This window comes from Nematostella vectensis, chromosome 8 (genome assembly GCF_932526225.1).
Source record: "Nematostella vectensis chromosome 8, jaNemVect1.1, whole genome shotgun sequence".
Taxonomy (NCBI): domain Eukaryota; kingdom Metazoa; phylum Cnidaria; class Anthozoa; order Actiniaria; family Edwardsiidae; genus Nematostella; species Nematostella vectensis.
The window spans coordinates 16,115,381-16,133,784 of NC_064041.1; the positions used below are offsets into that span (position 1 = coordinate 16,115,381).

The window sequence follows — 18,404 nt, forward strand, 5'->3', positions numbered from 1 at the left end:
GTGTTTCGGGTTCCCTGTGGTTGATGATGTGACGTCAACCGAAACCCTTTTACTTTGGTTGGCTCTTCCCAGCCCCTATTGTTTAAGAACCACAGGAATCCCGGACAGAACGGCTGGGACTGGCGACTGGAAGAAGAGTGTGAGTGCGAGAATATTGTGGAAACGAGGCGCGTGAAAGAAAGGCATACATAGGAATATATTTTGATATACGAAATTATGACAAAAACACACATTTGAATCGGAGAGAGTCTTCGTACAAGAGAAAAAATACCCTCCCCACTTATTGGGACTGCATGCAAACGAAATCCGAGTTTTAAATTCTTTATTTACACTAAATATAAATATTATAAAAATCTGCAAAACATGTTTTATTCGTTTTGGAGTGTTTCATTCGTCTCTTTGGCTTTACTTTTTGTACCTAAATTATGATGACCTATTCAGGCAAAACACTGCTCTGCTTTTAGGTGTTCTATAAAATACTAATAAAAGTGCATTAGAATTTAAATAATAATGATACCGCGAAATGCTAACTGGGAAAATGTTAAAAAAAACCTTTTCGTTTTCCTTTTCGATTTGAAAGTGTTTCTTTCTGTCGTCGGTTCCAGCTTTTCTACTTAAAGTACTTAAGCTGTTAAGTATCTCCCAATTTTTTCCCACATGGTAATCATTTTGATTGATCTTTTGTGGATTTGCACTTTTCTTAATTTTCCCGCCAAATTCTGTGGACCGCGCGCGCTGTTTTGGGATATCAGTCTCAAGTTTAACTGTGGAAATCCCGGATTTTAGTATTATTTGATCTCTGTGCTTAGCCCAAAGTGTCACTTTATACGAGGTTTTTCCCATCATCCCAAAATTCATCAGAAAATGTTGCGTCCTATCAATGAATTTCTCTCACCGTCTCCCTACTCCCTATAGTTCGAGGATTGTTCCTTAAATCCTCTTTTCTCTTTCCGGCGGATGGATTCTCATTTAAAGAAAGCGATGTTGATTCCATCATCATATCCCAACGGAGTCTTCTCTCGCCTAAAGCACGACAGCCCACTTTGTGCGTCTCTCAATCGGGTCTTTCTACTTTTCCCGCGCTTTTTAGCTAAATTGTTTGTTGCCAAATACCGCGCCCGCCGCCTCTTCGAACTTTTGGCGCCAAATGATAGACTCTGCGTGCTCCTTAGCGAGTACCTCGGCCATGGCAGCGCAACGCCTTAGTAGCTTGGCTCGCCGGAGTGTCCCTTCTCTTTCAAGCTCATCCGCGAGTTGCAGCTGCCGGAGTTTCGACTCCACAGCATCATCAATCTCATTCTAAAACAAAATAAGAGTAGAATTAGAATGCTAAAAATCTTCAGCAGTCTTGTATATGAACATGTATTGTTTCAAGACATTTTCTGAGAACAAAATAAGCGAGAAATTAGAATCTGTTAATAAAAAAACTTTCTAGTATTTGGAAATGTGTTTTTTATACATTTTTTGAGAACTAGACTAGGTTAATCATCGGAAACACACCATGACGGCGTGCTTCTCGCATTCCCACCCCATCCCTCGGGGTCATTTGATTGTCACATTCATTTTGCTCAGAAAAAATATGTTTCTTCCCTCTAAATATTTCCTTCTATCATGACTAAATATGTGAAACTCCAATATTTTGAGCTCTCCCTCCGCCAAACACAGAAATGGCAGCGGGCGTTACGCCAGAGTCATAAAAAAAAATCCTTCAATAAAAATAAGCCCTGGTTGATTCTTAATCGCCTTTTCTCACCTCAATAATGATACACTCGTCCCGGTCCACCTCTCGTCTTTTCTTGGCATAGGAAGACCGTCTTTCCGCGAGTCTCATTGCCACGTCCTTATTGAACATCCGCTTCTCGCCTCTTTGCCGCTCCGCCTCGTAACCCGACACGAAAATAGAGCTGTATTTGTAGTTGAAAAACACAGGAAGCCTTTCCTTGACCGCGGTGAGTGTCGGGATAGGAGGGTAGAGGAGCTCGGGTGATCTAGGACGGGGCCTGGGACTAAGCGAGGAAGATGATGACGTAGAGCCGCAGTATTCATCTTCATCATCGTCTTCGTCGAAAAAGAATCGAGTTGGCTCGTCCTCCTCCACCGATTCAATATTCACCTGAATACACGAGAGCTCCTGAAAAATACACAGACCAATCACTAGCTGTCTTCTTCTAAACTGTCTAAGAAAGCCTAGGGCAAGCACGTGGGAAGCCTGTGATATACTAAAATGGTACGGCCTGGGCCTGTTTTTTTAAGATGGTGGCAGCAGAACCGTAGTAAATACAAATTCCTTCAAATTTAAGTAAAAATTTTGGACGCGATAAAAAAAAAGAGTTATTGAAACGGACTTTAAAATACCGTATGCTATGCGAAAAAACGGAATTGACCGGACGAGCAAGGAAATAGACAGTTTGCAAAATGAGATTGATTGATATAGAGATAACCTCCATTGTACAATTGCAATTGCACCTGGCTTTATTGGCAGGTATTTCCATAGTCTGTGGTTATTACTTCCTGTCTATTTCAATGCGTGGGCGGGAATAATGGATAACTGCTGGTCTAGCACAGCAGGCGCCATATACTGCTCGCAAAACAAACAACTTATCTACGATCACGTGACTAGTTCAGGGCGCGTCAAAACAAGTTATGTCATATTTTTAATGACTTAGATATTCAGATATTCAAGTTTTTACACCATTACATTGTTTTTGTGTGTTTTTTTTATTAAACATCAGCATAAATAAACGTTTTTTTCTCACTTTTGGCTGCGCCTAGCATTTCTGTTGTCTAGGCTTGTTATACCTTAGGTTCTCTTGAAAGCATCGAAAACACCTCAAATGGAAATAATAAACTGAAGTATATTTTGAGTTAATAGAAATTTAAAGTAATCTATAAAGTTGATAGTAACCCACCAAAAAGGAAAAAAAGAGAAATGCGTAACCAACCTTGGAACTGTCATCTCCACATTCGCTGCTTCCATCGTCTGCCAGCCACTCCTTGGAGTTCCCTGACAACCAATTCAAAACTCTACTAAGTCTCTGCACCTCCACAAACATTGCGAGTTTCATCAGTAAAGTGTACATCTCTACAAGTCGATGTTTTTGTCCACCCATGTAAGGTTTAGTGTGGATGAGTGCTTATTTCTGTATGTTGACATCATAGGCTTCCGTTTGGAAGTGTCTAGATAATATCTCAGCATGCCTCTCTGACGTATTAATTGAGGATTTCATACAAAAAATCGAGTTTCACGCGTATTTTGCTGCAGCGGAAGTTATAGAATTATTAACGCAGTTTATTTTTTAAAGATTGCTAGAAAGGACGACAAACTAAACGAAGCGAATTAAAATTAATCACAAATCGATAAAAAAATCATTGTAAAAAAAGGAGCTCAGACCACAGGTAACCCATGAATAGTTTCAGCGGGTTGCATAGATCCTTTCATTTTCTGTAACACTTGCATGTGCTACCGGTAATCTTGAAATTGAAATAAATAAAACTAAAGAAATTCATAATAAAAATTCCTTATGAAGTGTAAACTGCTTATACTTAGACGACGTAAAAGAAGGCATGGCGAAAGCCCACACTCTTCATTTTGAGAATAGCATTCTGCCATGTCGATGATGTCATATAAACACACTATCCTTTTCTTGCCATGTGACGTCATGGGCTGTATGTACCCGCGTATGACCCGAACAGACCCGCGGGTAAGACCCGTACAGACCCGCGGGTACGACCCGAACAGACCCGCGGGTAAGACCCGTACAGACCCGCGGGTATCCTGCAAGGACCCTGGCATGTAGATGACCGCTTACCGTAGACGGCGCATAGCGCGGGAGCAAGAATACACGAGAGAGCGGGCTTGAGGGCAGGCTCGTCCCAGTCCGGCGCTTTGAAAATATCCTCTAGCGCATCGAGCTCGCCTTGAGAGTCATAGGACCATCTGCAATATAGACGCGACACGTGAGCAACATAGACGCGACACATGAGCAACACGTATGCAACTTAGAAACATTCAAAGCATGAAGATTGCCCTAGGAATCATAGGACCATCTGCAACATAGACGTTACATGCGAGCAACATAGACGCGACACATGAACAACACGTATGCAACTTAGAAACATCACCAGCAAGGAGCTTGCCCTAGGAGTCAAAAGCCCATCTGCAACATAGACGTTACATGTGAGCAACATAGACGCGACACGTGAACAACACGTATGCAACTTAGAAACATCACAAGCAAGGAGCTTGCCCTAGGAGTCATAGGACCATCTGCAACATAGACGTCACATGTGAGCAACATAGACGCGACACGTGAACAACACGTATATGGAGCTTGCCCTAGGAGTCATAGGACCATCTGCAACATAGACGTTACATGTGAGCAACATAGACGCGACACGTGAACAACACGTATATGGAGCTCGACATAGGACCATCTGCAACATAGACGCAACATACGAACAGCTTGTAGGCAGTACACAAACAACATATCGAGCTTGTCTTGAGAGTAATGGGACCATCCGCAGTCATCTGTAATTCGGAGTGTAATGTGCAATGATGAATGACACATTATGCGCAACACATTGTCAATATTAAGAACACTGTGGTAGTGTAACACATTAAACTCCGCGAAGACGATCGAGGTCCGGGTGGTACGGGGCTACCGTGTCGGCAACTAGCTTTCCTCCTTTCTCTGTTATGCTTATAATAGCGTGCTTTTGTTTCAAACATTATCCTCATCCGGCGTAAATTCCCCACCCTTTTTTTATTGGAGGGACTTCTGTGTCACTCGATCGTCAGATCGTTGGATCGATCATCCGTAAACTTTTTGTGGTCTTTCTGTGCTTTCGCAACAGGAGTTTTTAGAACTTCCTGTAAACTTTCGGTGACCAACTTCCGGTTAAAGCTTAGTACTGTAAAAGAGCCTTGTCATCGACCTGTGACCGCTACGGTCATTACGTGTTATAGCCATAAAGTATATATAAGCTAGTTTTTACAGAAAAGTCTCCGATGTGGGTTAAGCGTGCGCATGCGCCTTTGTTACTGACGTCAATCGATCTTCTACGGTTCAGTCCAATTCAAGTTGTTAGTTTACAAAACAAGTAAAATGCTAGCAAAGCTTTTAATTCTCCTTCTTCTAGTACTTGAAGATTCGTGTCTGGGTTTTCCGCGTTATTTGTTTGAATTTGTGCTGAAAGAGTGATTTTGAGCGGATAGCCAAAGCTGCGACTTTTAAAGTCAGAGAAACACAAGGTAAAAGCCTCTTCTTTGCAGGGTAATTAAAAGAAAGCCTCTGTTTGCAGGTCAAGAAAAATAGTATGGACTTTCATAAGTTGTTTTTTTCATAATTCTTTTTTCATAAGTTAAGTGCTAAATATCAAACAAAATTCGTTCAAACACACTTATCTATCAAGAAACGATTAATAACGATTTTGCGAATTTCTAAAATGTTGACATGGTTAAAATGACTGTAGCTTAATTAATTATGTCGGGTATTTAACTTCTGTTTCCGGAGAGAACAGAGCGAAAATTGACATGCTAGCAAAAGCAGGTCGAACGGTGAGATAGGGTAAAAAGTAATTTTAGTCAAAAGTCACTTCGGCAATGCCTCGGTGGTATAGTGGTTCTGTCGCTTGCCTAAGGCGTCAGAGACTGGAGGTTCGATCCCTACTTGTGACATCTAATTTTTTTTCTTTTTTTTACAATTTATGATAATAATAAATAATCAAACTGTTCTTGGTGTTTCATCACATCGAAAAGAAAGGACATTAGTATGTACTCCCAGCATCTTGGATGTGTTAATCCCATATCAAACATATTCCCCACGGATAGTGTCCTTCGTATGCATTGCCTTATATGGGCATTGATGCCCATATTTAGAAGAAGTTTCCCTCTCCCTGATCTCCAGAAAACATGGTGAAAAATGCTGATTTCTGTCAATTTGAGACTCGAGGCAAAAATGTGCAAAAAAATTCGCTTGGTCAAATCTTTATCACACAAATCTTGAAAAGCCCTTAGACCAAGGCCTCCAAGAGATTGGCCGAGCGAGGTCACCCAAATATTGATATGTTTGTTCAAAATTCATCCTGTATATGTTTTATGCACACAAGAAAATAACCCCTAAAAATCAAATTTGCATTCACGAGTTGGCTCACAGAGCCCTTTGATTTTTCTAGAAACTACGTTAAGTCTTCTAAAATCTATCGTAAGAAAAGAAGCGTTCTATAGCTTAAGGTGTTTTATCATATACTTGTTTGGCACTTCTCATATACAGCAGCTGTCATAACATCAAACTAAAACTCGTCTGGATAAACTAAATAGGTGATTTTATGAAAAACGTTTTCGGTAAAAAACGTGCATTATATAATGCAAAACTGATCAATCAAAAGAAGTCAAATGTTTTTAGCCATATTGTTATAGATGGTAAATAGGATCAAAAGAAGTCGTGTTCAGCCATATTATTATGGATTGATAATAGGATCAATAATTCGTTAGCGTGTGCCTGCGTGCGTCATAGCGCACGGAGACGAAATAGTAAGTTAAATCACATGCGACAATAATTTCCTGAAGATTTCCCGCATTTAAAACAAACTCCCACTGCCGTCGCAAAAAGTCAAATTATATCTAAGGTTTGAAGCACTCCCTGATTCGTCAGAGGGCTCACTTAGGTATGTCATATGTTGTTGGAAGGAGAAGAACATTAAGATGGTTATCTAAAACAATAAAGTGTGCCATATGTTGTAAAGAGAAATAAATTATTAAAATAGCTGTCTTAAATATTTTGAAAGGTATAATATTTTAGCTCGAAAGACGCACTATGTATTTTCATTTATTTGTATTTCCAACCGTCAATCTTACACATCTTACAATTAAAGACAAGAGATGCCTGCCTGCTTTATGTATATTTTGTATTTCTCAAATGCATTTTTATTGCGATCCCTCGTTTCCCGGATACCGGGCTTCACGTCCTTCATCAGCCAATCAGGAACGGTATCACATTCACATGGGAAAGCCAGCAAATCTCAATAATCATACTGTTCCGGAGATAACACAGTGTAAAAGTGTATTAAAAAGCGATAAAACCGCATTTAATTGCTTTTTCCTTCCCATTCTTATTGTTGATACCTTGGAATAAGTACAATACCGAACGCTAAATTTACTAAATTTCGAAAAAACTCAAAATACTCATTAACATTATAATCTTACTGTAAAGAAAATATCCTTGTCCACCGCTGTATCCAATAAACCATAGCTGCGAAGGCTTATTGCAGCCCTGGCGAGCGCCACGACTATCTTCCTTTGTGTTATAACGCTTTGCGCCCGAAGTATACTCGATGTTAAAACCGATTGAAACCTTGTCTCTATCGTAAGGGTCTCGTCCTTAGACACGGTCCTTCAATCTGTTTACCCAGAGCAACAGACAGTACAAATACACTGTGTCACGTGATATAGGGTCACGTGACAAATGTGGCGGTAGGACGTGACTTGTAATTGCATGTGTAACGTTATCTGCAATTTGATCATTCACTTTTTTCTATGAAAATTGTATTTGTTGGGGCTAGTGTTACTAGTCAGGGAAATGTTTTGTTTTTTGCTTAGATAAACCTTGTGTGTGAAACAGTATGGAAATCAGCACAATGTAAGAAGCAGGTAAAGATATTGCGACATTTTATATTATCACTCAGCCGGATAGAAGACGTGAAAGTTGCTATTTACCCTCGTTTTGATAATAACCGACGCTAGAATAATCCAGCCATGGCCGGTAGAATGCCGCCTGAGGGGAAGAGAATATGGTTTCATAACAAAAAGCAGAACACAAGCTCGTGATGTGATGAGGCGAGTGTTGTGTTCAATGACGTCATTCGCGATACTTGCTTTCTCCCTTGTCAGCAGACCATTCGTTTTCAAGAAGTTCGGCACACAAAAAGATCTAAATCGAAAAGAATGATTTTATATCTATTGTCAGGTGTTTACGAACTTTTCAAATGCTTTTTACCGCTCCTATCCGATGGTACTCCAAGCAGGATGTTTTCTATTGATTTTCGGGTTTACGTTTATCGATAATATAATAAGAGACCGACCATTTAGAAATTCCCCAAAAGAAAATTCGAGCAAACCAAAGTTTCTAGAAAGAAATGTCTGACCGAGTAGACTTTAGCAAAGTCCACACAAAATGATATCAATGAGCAACCGAACTTACGTGAAAATAAAATCGATCAGGAAAATAGCCATTTACTTCCCCTTCAGAAATTACCAGTTCCTCACAGGAAGAACTATAATGTGGGGGTGAATAGGTTCGCGGATCGGCAGATTCGGCCCCGAAATGCTCACGGATCACTGATTTTGATGATTATTTCAGCGGATTGGCGGATTTTGGAAATACGGCGGATCACGGATCTGTTGACAATTTGGATTTCGGATTTTGACTGCTTTGACGGTCGAATTTCGGATTTTTAATTACTTCAATCGATGCCATTGTTTATCTGTCAAACCATGCGGATCTAAAAATATCTGCGGATCCACGGATTTGCCCCGAAAATGTTGCGGATCGGCGGATTTACATACCCCTATTCACCCCCCCCCCCCCCCCCCCCATAATGATGGCTCGATGGAATCGTTTGAAACTGTTTTTAACGGTTTGATAGCCTGCTAGCCGGCTCTCATTTGGAGCTATTCGAAAATGTTTTGTTTTCGAATATTTGGAATTCTGTGGATCGCCCCATCGCACCTCGGCCTTCGCGCGCTGATAAGCCCGAATGGCAGCAGGCTAGCGGTTTAATGTAACCGCTGTTTTTTGTTATATTTTGTAAGGCACCACAGGGATCCTCGTGATCTTTCAACATCCTGCCCTCGAGTGCTTGTGGGACGGGAACATGGAACGTAGTCATGCTCGTCCGTGCCCCTTATATCTAATTGTTACACCTCCATCATTACATGATAATTAGTGTGTGTCTTTAAAATGTGCCCAGTATATTTTGTTTTTGACGTAGAAAAGTATTTGGCTAAAAAATGTATCTTTCATCTCTTATAAAAATTGTAGCTAGCAAGGTAACATGGGTCAGTTAGTAGGTGATGTTGCTCACTAATATAAAATAATTATTTGCACACGCGGCCAGTTCTGGAAAAAAAGATGTTTTGGCTGGATTTTTTTAGTCTTCATGTCAAAAGAGTTATCAATGTTTCGATTTACGTTTAAGAATGCAGTTGTCAATAGGGCCGGGTGGTTCATTAAAAGTATCATTTCTCGTTATTGCAGTACACAGGCCGGCGAAGGGGGTGGGGCACTGGACAATAACCGGTAAGGGCGTGGCCGTGCCCCTAAATATTTTCTTAATGTTTCTGTATTGTGTCCCCCCAATCTTTTAGGTCGACTGCTACGGCTCCGAGTTTTTATTGAGAAACTGCCAAATACGTAATACCATATCCTACAAATGCCTTTCCGGTCTCGCCATGAGTTTTAATTGAATATTCTTCAAAAAATGCCAAATGTCTTTCTAGACACAAGAAGGAAATGAGATATCTGTTGGCCCTGTGTTTTCTAATGCCAGGCACGACTACCAGTATTGAGATAAAAATGTCATGGCAAACAGTTAAGAGATAATGAAATTTGCTTGCGAGAGATTTACATATTTTTGGCGGATGAGTTTCGAAATAAATAACATACGGTGATTATCCTCACTTCCATAAGACAGTTTTCAATTTAGGCAAAATATGATGGGGAATATATTAAAATTTGACACTGAAACAGTTGAATCAATGACATTGTCATTTTTAACACTTCTCCGTTTATCGAACTTGTAACACTTGATTGACATTTCATATTCAATTGCAAAATGCAATATAAAAATGGATGCTAGGGAAACTGCCTTTATTCTCTAGACTTTATAAGCTATTCCTTATCAAAAAATCGGGATAAATAATAAAAAGAGTGACTAGAAAGAGAGGGAATTTCCAAGATAATAAAATTTCATTGTAAATAGTTTTAAGATGACAATATTTTCCCTTACTTACATTCTATAAACAAAGGAAAAGTAAAAAAATGTAAACACACACAAAATATTTGACGCCAGCAGGTTTTAATTAATCATTCTGCATGAATAAAAGAGAGATAAGGAGGGGATACGTATTATACCACCATAAAAACCTGGTTTTCACAAAATTTTAATAACATGCTAAGAAGATGCCGAAGCTCAGATAAAATAATATTGCTTTTGTTAAATGACTCATATTGCGCTCATAATAACAACCTTAAAGTTCTTATACAAAATGTATTCAAAATGTTTTAAAGGCATGGTAATACTGAAGTATAGATTACATAAAGCATATCGCTTCAAAGTAGAAGTCGTTTATTTGTCAATCAGTCTTTTGCTTAATTTCGATTTTTCTCCAATTTTCTTTTTCATTTTTTTAATACATTTCTTGACCTTAGGCGGAAAAGTATCTAGTTGGTCTAGCCGTAGCTTTGCTCTCGAAAGAAGCGCAGTTGTATTATACTGCATCTCGGCGTTTTTCCCTATTATTTTTATACTCTGCGTAGCTTTGATCTCGGAAGAAGTGCAGTTGTTTAATACTGCATCTAGGCGTTTTTCCCTATTATTTCTATACTCAGCGCAACATTGCTCTTGGAAGAAAAAAAAACAGAGAGCCAACACTACATGCTAACAATTCTAACAAGCCAAAATCACATCAGAGGTAAGATAATCTTGAAACCGATGTTATTTCTCGATATCTTACATTCTCTTTGACTCGTTTTGTACTTACGTGGGGTTGTATAAACTCATAGTCTCTTTCATTTGCAATACCATCTTTCCAACCTCTCAAATTATTTGAATGGAGTTCTGAATCTTTAAAACAGATTTACGTCAATATGGAAACAGTTCACGGAATTTCTCGCCACATGGAGTATTTCTGAATCCTCGGTGTTTCACCCGTTACGAGTTTTCGCGTGCGAACGCCCGTGAATGGTTTCTTATTTGTCATGAAAGTCTATGTGCGTCTCGCACTTTTACGTCGCTTGGAGCACTTCTATATTTAGATCTCTATGACGTCAACTAAGGGTGCCCATGCTTGCTGTGTGTAATTGACGTCTAATAACAATCACAGCTTCTTGTGTTGAATCGCTGCTCTCTGCCGTTAAAAGCATTTTAAAAGTCTTTGCTATAAAAAGCAGTGTGAAGTTTAACACGGCGTCTAGGCGCTATTGTAGTTCTAAGATGTGGTCTCTTTTAGTGCGTTTATCCTACTCGACATTCTTATCTCGAAATCGCCTTGTTATTCAAGGCCGACAATTCTACAAAATAACAAAGCTCCAATCTTTGCTGTCGCGGGGTTGTTCTACACAGATATAAATTCTATGAATCTTTTATTTTATTGTAGTCCTCTGTTTTACTGGTCTGGTGTTAGGATGGCAACGGACGGTTTTTCTAGTGCCTTCTTAGCCACATAACTGGCGCGTTTTTACTAAAAAAACATTTATTTTGAAAACTAGACGTTAAAATTCAAGAATTTCTGTGATGTTTTTTTCTCATAATGATGTTTTTGTCTCTCAATATCGTATTTATACCGCTGATGTAACAAAACCACAACTTGTTTTTTTTTTCTTCTGAATAATACCTAAAGAAAGGTTCTAATCTGTTTTGGACTCCTTCCTCGTTCGTAGAATTATTCTAGTTTGACTAAGCCGTATAGTGTGTAGGAGGATGACAAAATCATATTCTTTGAAGACATAATAAATTCTCCAAAAATAGACACTATTTGCCTTGGACATCAACCTGTCAACATTTTATGCAAAAGGTTGGAATAAAAACCATTCATTGACCCATAAACGCGTCGCCGTGACTTGTAAAAGCGTATTTTCAGTAGACAATGCGCCGTTTTCTCACTTAGCCTTATTTCCTTGACGCAATTTCAATCGCATAAAAGCGGGGTCATTTAGTTCAACTTTTTTGTACAAGAATAGAAAAATAATCATTAATGGTTTGGAGTTTATCCGGGGCGGGGAAAAGACGTTGTTCTTAGTTTTTTCTTGATGTATCTTGTAAGAGTGTCTTGCTTTGCCATTAACTTAGCCAAATAAAACTACATTTCAGCTTGAACTATTTGTTTAAAAAAATAAGTAACGTCATAGAAGACAAATAATGGAAATTTGATTTCACCCTTTTTCGACGTATGAAAACCACTACATTTGTCTTTTTCTTAATGTTTTATATCCAACCTTGACAAGGTCCTCCCCCCATCGCGCTGAAATCATAACTCTTAACTTTAAGTTATAACATTCTCTTGAATATTTTCTTCTCATTCCATCTCACTCTTTACTGAATAAAGTGACAATTCGTACGCTGTTATTTCTTAAAGGATAAATTAACGAGGACATGAGGATTTGTTTGCCTGCTGTAACAGGCTTTAGGAAAAGTGCTAATCGACGACGTTTTACCGCCTTTCACTCAAGACCTGGCAAAAAAAAAAAAACAAGACAAAAATAAACTTTTATCTTGGAATTGATCTTTGGCGGGAAATTACGACGACAAACACCGTGGATGTGGTTAATATTACCCCTCAAATAATATAATTCTTTCTTCTCCCATTTTCTCTAAATCATCTCTCCATTTTCTTTGATTCATTTTTGGTTTCCTTTCTTTTTATGTTTAGATTTTCGTAAGAACAACCTACCTACATGAATTTACATAAAAATCTAATATGCTAAGAATATACCCATAAAATCGGTTAACAAACCACATTCGACTCATTTTATATTGACATTTAACCTATAATATACAAATTTCGCGATTCTGATTGGCTGAGAGCAGTGCAATTTCTATGTAACAACAGTGCAGAAAGTTGAAAATTAGTACTTACTTACACGATACATACTACACAATTTTCAAAACCTTTTTTGATACAAACTTTAAAAAGAAAAAGAGAGAAATAACATGGAAATCGAAATCGTTATACAGTTTTCTCGTTAAATTTAGTATAAATTTGCACTTTTTCAAAAAGCAATTATGATTCATTTTGAAAAACTCACTCGTGCAAAGTAATCCCAAATTGAACTCGAAACTGTATGATTTCCTATATTAAAAAAAAAAATGATAAAAACTTTTCAGCCGGAACTTGCTTGTGAATTAATAATGGCTCAGTCTAAGTTGAAAAACAAGACAACCTTATATATGAAAAAGAGTTGTTTTTACTCTTTTTCCCGATAGTCCAATGCCCATTTCTATCATGGTCTCTTGTGAAACAGATCTATTTTGACCATTGGTTTCGCATATCAATTTGATTTTTTGTTTTTTGGGTCCATTTTTTGCTAATGTTCTTTTCAAATAAAAAATTATATTTTTGTCTTGATAATCGATAATATTATTATGACTATTTGCTCAAGTGTTTGTTGGGTCAAGTGTTTTCTCCATCTACGTGACGAAAGATAAGATTCGTTCTGAATAGACTAATCTAATAATAGATCTAATAATATATTATTTCACAAGCGCGTGAAAAAGGTTTTGCCTTGTATCCGTATATCACAGAGTTACAGAAAAGAACAGAGATGCTTTGTCTCAGTCTCTCCCTCCCTCGGGGAGTATCTTTATAATGCGACTGCATTTTCACAGAAGCGTAGAACATGCCATTACAACCTTGTGTTTATTTATTTCCCGGAAAATACGTAAGTTCCATAAAAAACCTTCAACGATGTTTTTATTAAAAGAAAACCTCTACCGTATTTGCAGTGAAATATCACCGAAAAGCAAAGTAACATCTGAGTTTTTACGCCCCCTAGGTGATTATTATATAATGCGACTATTTATGTAAGCTATTCGAATCTCTCGATACTCGAGTCACGGACGGAGTTCCCGGCTCGACAATGCACCCCACCCAACCCCTCTCGATACGCTAATCACGGACAATAGCCCCCGGTTCGCCAATGCACCCCACCCCACTCGATACTCTAGTCACGGACAATAGCCCCCGGTTCGCCAATGCAACCCACCCCACTCGATACTCTAGTCACGGACAATAGCCCCCGGTTCGCCAATGCACCCCACCCCACTCGATACTCTAGTCACGGATAATAGCCCCCGGTTCGCCAATGCACCCCACCCCACCCCTCTCGGTACTCTAGTCACGAATAATAGCCCCCGGTTAGCCAATGCACCCCACCCCTCTCGATACACGAGTCACGGATGGTGCTCCTGGCTTGCCAATGCACCCCACCCCACCCCTCTCGATACACGAGTCACGAATGGACCTCCTGGCTTGCCAATGCACCCCACCCCACCCCTCTCGATACACCCCTCACGGACGGAGCTCCTGGATTGCCAATGCACCCTACCCCACCCCTCTCGATACACCCCTCACGGACGGAGCTCCTGGCTTGCCAATGCACCCTACCCCACCCCTCTCGATACACCCCTCACGGACGGAGCTCCTGGATTGTCAATGCACCCCACCCCTCTCGATACACGAGTCACGGACGGAGCTCCTGGATTGCCAATGCACTCCACCCCACCCCTATCGATACACGAGTCACGAATGGACCTCCTGGCTTGCCAATGCACCCCACCTTACCCCTCTCGATACACGAATCACGGACGGAGCTCCTGGCTTACCAATGCACCCCACCCTTCTCGATACACGAGTAATGGACTGAGCTCTTCGCTTGCCAATACACCCCACCCCTCTCGATACACCCCTCACGGACGGAGCTCCTGGCTTGCCAATGCATCCCACCCCTCTCGATACACCCCTCACGGACGGAGCTCCTGGATTTCAATGCACCCCACCCCTCTCGATACACGAGTCACGGACGGACCTCCTGGCTTGCCATTGCACCCCACCCCTCTCGATACACGAGTCACGAATGGACCTCCTGGCTTGCCATAGCATCCCACCCCTCTCGATACACGAGTCACGGATGGACCTCCTGGCTTGCCAATGCACCCCACCCCACCCCTCTCGATACACGAGTCACGAATGGACCTCCTGGCTTGCCAATGCACCCCACCCTTCTCGATACATGAGTCACGAATGGACCTCCTGGCTTGCCATTGCACCCCACCCCTCTCGATACACGAGTCACGGACGGACCTCCTGGCTTGTCAATGCACCCCACCCCTCTCGATACACGAGTCACGAATGGACCTCCTGGCTTGCCAATGCACCCCACCCCTCTCGATACACGAGTCACGGACGGACCTCCTGGCTTGTCAATGCACCCCACCCCTCTCGATACACGAGTCACGAATGGACCTCCTGGCTTGCCATTGCACCCCACCCCTCTCGATACACGAGTCACGAATGGACCTCCTGGCTTGCCAATGCACCCCACCCCTCTCGATACACGAGTCACGAATTGACCTCCTGGCTTGCCAATGCACCCCACCCCTCTCGATACACGAGTCACGAATTGACCTCCTGGCTTGCCATTGCACCCCACCCCACCCCTCTAGATACACGAGTCACGGACGGAGCTCTTGAATTGTCAATGCACCCCACCCCACCCCACCCCTCTCGATACACAAAGCATGTAAGGTAGCCCCAGGCTCGTCAATGCACCTGGTTTCCAAAATGACCACTTCTAATGACAACATGCCTTTTTTTCTTTTTAACCGTTATTTTGTAAACACATCATAAGTTTTCCTTCGATGCATCCTGCCAACTCTTGAGAGTATCGGTTTATTAGCCAAGCTTAGAGATGTTTTTAATGCCATTACTAGTTTGCACCTCATTTAGCCCGTTACTATTGCTTAGTCAGCAAACTGACCCCCATCCGATAAGACGATGGATGCAGTGTCGGGTGGAACATAACTTTTGCTCGCAAAAGATGATGAAAAACTAGCCAGGTCATATACCAATAATGACAGGCGGCGCAAGTACTCGATGTAAGTACTCATGGTTCCCTAGGAACCTTTTATTGTTCCCTACAATAGCATATTAGTTTTTTTCGTCAGTTCTTAATTAGTTTTTTTATTAGTTTTTTTTTTTACTTTGTCAATGCGCGACAAAGAAAAAATGAGACATAATAGCAAATCACCCCTAAAGCAAAATCCATTTTTATTTTTGATGAATTAGGAATTAAGAAAAATTAAATACGGAAAAGGTCCAGTGTTGAAAGAGACGATTATAGCAGCAGATGCATAAGTTCCTCTCGTTTTTATTATTCCCAAAAATAATATAAATATTTGTTTTGCACGTTTCACGCTTTAACTAAATAAATGTAAAAGTAAATACATAAGTAAACAAAAAATGAATAAGTAAATAGATAATAAATACAAAAAAATAATAATTAATATAAATGTGAATAAATGAATAAGTAAGTAAGCAAATGAATTATTAAATAAGTAAATAAAAAAAGTAAGGGTTAGCGAAACCAGCAGATAATTGTAATATTATTATAGAAACAATTTTTTTGGTCGATGCAAATGTGTTTTACAACATATTTCATAACCCATGTATAGGCTTGTACTCAACAAACCTTATATTAGCTACTAAGAAATTAATTTCCACATTTTACCCGTCATTATTTCACATTGCAGGGGATTCACCGCTCTTAGCAGAAAGAGCACTCTTTCGTGGTTTACTTGGTGTTAGTCTCTCTTGAAAATTATCCAATTAACCGTTTTTCAATGCGTTATCCCTCCAAAGCCGCCTTAATTTGAGTAAATAAAATAATGCAAAGCAGCACACAAGTCACGTTTCCAAAATGCTATGCGTTTGTTTGCAAATAAACTATACATGAGTATCAATGGAAAAGACGCAAAGGAAAACATTTCCTATTAGGTTGATGATCAAAGATTTTGAGGGCCTTTTTTAATTAGCTTAGTTAAGTTGAAAGATAAAAGATGCGAAAAACCAAGAGAGCAAATGAACCTCTTATGACCCCATTCAAAAGTGTGATACTTCCTTTTATTGCAAATTGCGAGGACACGATAAGAATATAAATTTATGCATACTAATCTTGCTTTTTTATGAAAAGAAAATCCTTCAATTCAGACTTCACGGCGATTCACGAAAGCTCCGAAGATTTTAATGATAGCAGAAAAAAAATAGTTACTCGGACAGCAAATTGGAATCAAGCCATTTTGGTCACTAGTGGCTTGAGATGAGAACATTCAAATAAAAACTCAAACTAATTTTGTCTCTCTTGAAATAGAAAACACTACAAATATCAATTTGTCTTACCTAAAACTCGGAAACCACATCCTTCCTATTTTAGACCGCAGCCAAAAATATCTTCTCTTGGACATGATCTTTCTCTTGCTCAGAGCTTCCATCGAATACTTGTCTTTCTTGACAGCTAACATAGCGACAAGTTAAATATATTTTAGTGATTCTCCCAACTCCACTTGCACAAATATTGCACCCAGAGCAAGAGAGAGCGGTTTCTCATCTTCGTATTTTGACTAAGACTTGGCGATGTCGCTCGAGAAATAAAACAACTTCAATAATCATTGGTTTAACTAGAGTATTACGTACTGTGATTTGTAGATAACACCATTGATTGTACCAGAATGCAGACAACCGCGAGTACCGTTCGAGTCAGCAAAGTCGCCTTGTATTGTCTTTAGACAATATTTTGTACCACTTTCTGTCGATCTCCGAGTTCTTTTTTGATTAAAAAGGCACATTAAAAAGACATTTTGAACTATCGATCTCTAGACGTGTTTGGTTTTGTGTCAAAATTCGAGTTCACAAAACTTGAAAAAGCAAGTCTAGATTTTGAAAAAAGCAACGCCTGTCAATGAAATTCTTATCTGTCATCAGAAATTTGCAAATACGCTATTAACTAAACGTCAGAAATGGGATTTATCAAAACCAAAAATTGTTCGATAAAGATGCAATCAGTGGAGCCAGGTTAGGAAATACCAAGTTTCTAAATTATACCGAGTAAAGCATCACCTGTTCAAAATAAAAAAGACGCCTGATTTCGGCGCCTTTGATTGGCTACTATATTTAGCAGTATCCCCCCTAGTGCAAACCCAGCTGACAGCCTTTAGTGTATAGTCTTCGATGGCTCGTTGGCATATATGCTCATTCCCTTATAACAATAAGACCCTCTGACAAATACAGGCTATACTGTATATTATACAGGGGAGGGAGGGGGGTAAAAAGAGAGCCTAAATTTAGAGGGGTTTTAGGAGTCTTAGGAAGTGCAGTCCACTTAGCAGCAAGGTGTGAAGTTTAATGCTTTTATAAATCCCTTAAAATGCGAATAATTAATAGATTAACAACGTTTTCAGCATAAACAAGAAGATATTTGAAAACTCCCGTTTCCATTGAAGCATGTTGATTTCCGTTCACGATAGACAAATCCTGTTCCCGGTAACCCTAATCCCATTTTCCCGGCCCAAAATAAAGGGAATCCCGGCTCCCGCTTTAACCCTTTAGGAACCTCAATGAAGGCCGATTCATCCTT

The 18,404-nt window shown here is 39.8% G+C and overlaps 1 protein-coding gene across 3 annotated transcripts; it reads right to left on the reverse strand.

Moving 5' to 3' along the window:
• Nucleotides 1-305: 305 nt before the first annotated feature.
• LOC5507985 lies at nt 306-17,856 on the reverse strand. Of its 3 annotated transcripts, XM_032376710.2 has the most exons (6): nt 17,465-17,856; nt 17,171-17,285; nt 3,810-3,937; nt 2,943-3,004; nt 1,754-2,131; nt 306-1,299 (listed from the first exon to the last, which is right to left on the reverse strand). In XM_032376710.2, the coding sequence occupies exons 1-6, from the start codon at nt 17,484-17,486 to the stop codon at nt 1,087-1,089; spliced, it is 918 nt and encodes a 305-aa protein (XP_032232601.1). In that variant the 5' UTR covers nt 17,487-17,856; the 3' UTR covers nt 306-1,086. The 3 variants fall into 3 exon arrangements, with proteins under 3 accessions (XP_032232601.1, XP_032232603.1, XP_032232602.1); XM_032376712.2 differs by lacking the exons at nt 17,171-17,285; nt 17,465-17,856 and adding an exon at nt 10,760-11,527; XM_032376711.2 differs by lacking the exons at nt 17,171-17,285; nt 17,465-17,856 and adding an exon at nt 7,205-8,323.
• Between the last annotated feature and the right edge of the window lie 548 nt (nt 17,857-18,404).

What these genes read in the sequence shown, in the direction of transcription:
- LOC5507985 (XM_032376710.2), bottom strand. Translation starts at nt 17,486, where the DNA reads ATGGTGTTATCTACAAATCACA. An exon ending in GGTGTTATCTACAAATCACA is followed by an intron (nt 17,286 to 17,464) that starts GTACGTAATACT and finishes TCGCTATGTTAG; the next exon opens with CTGTCAAGAAAGACAAGTAT. An exon ending in GTGGAGATGACAGTTCCAAG is followed by an intron (nt 2,132 to 2,942) that starts GTTGGTTACGCA and finishes TGTATTTTTCAG; the next exon opens with GAGCTCTCGTGTATTCAGGT.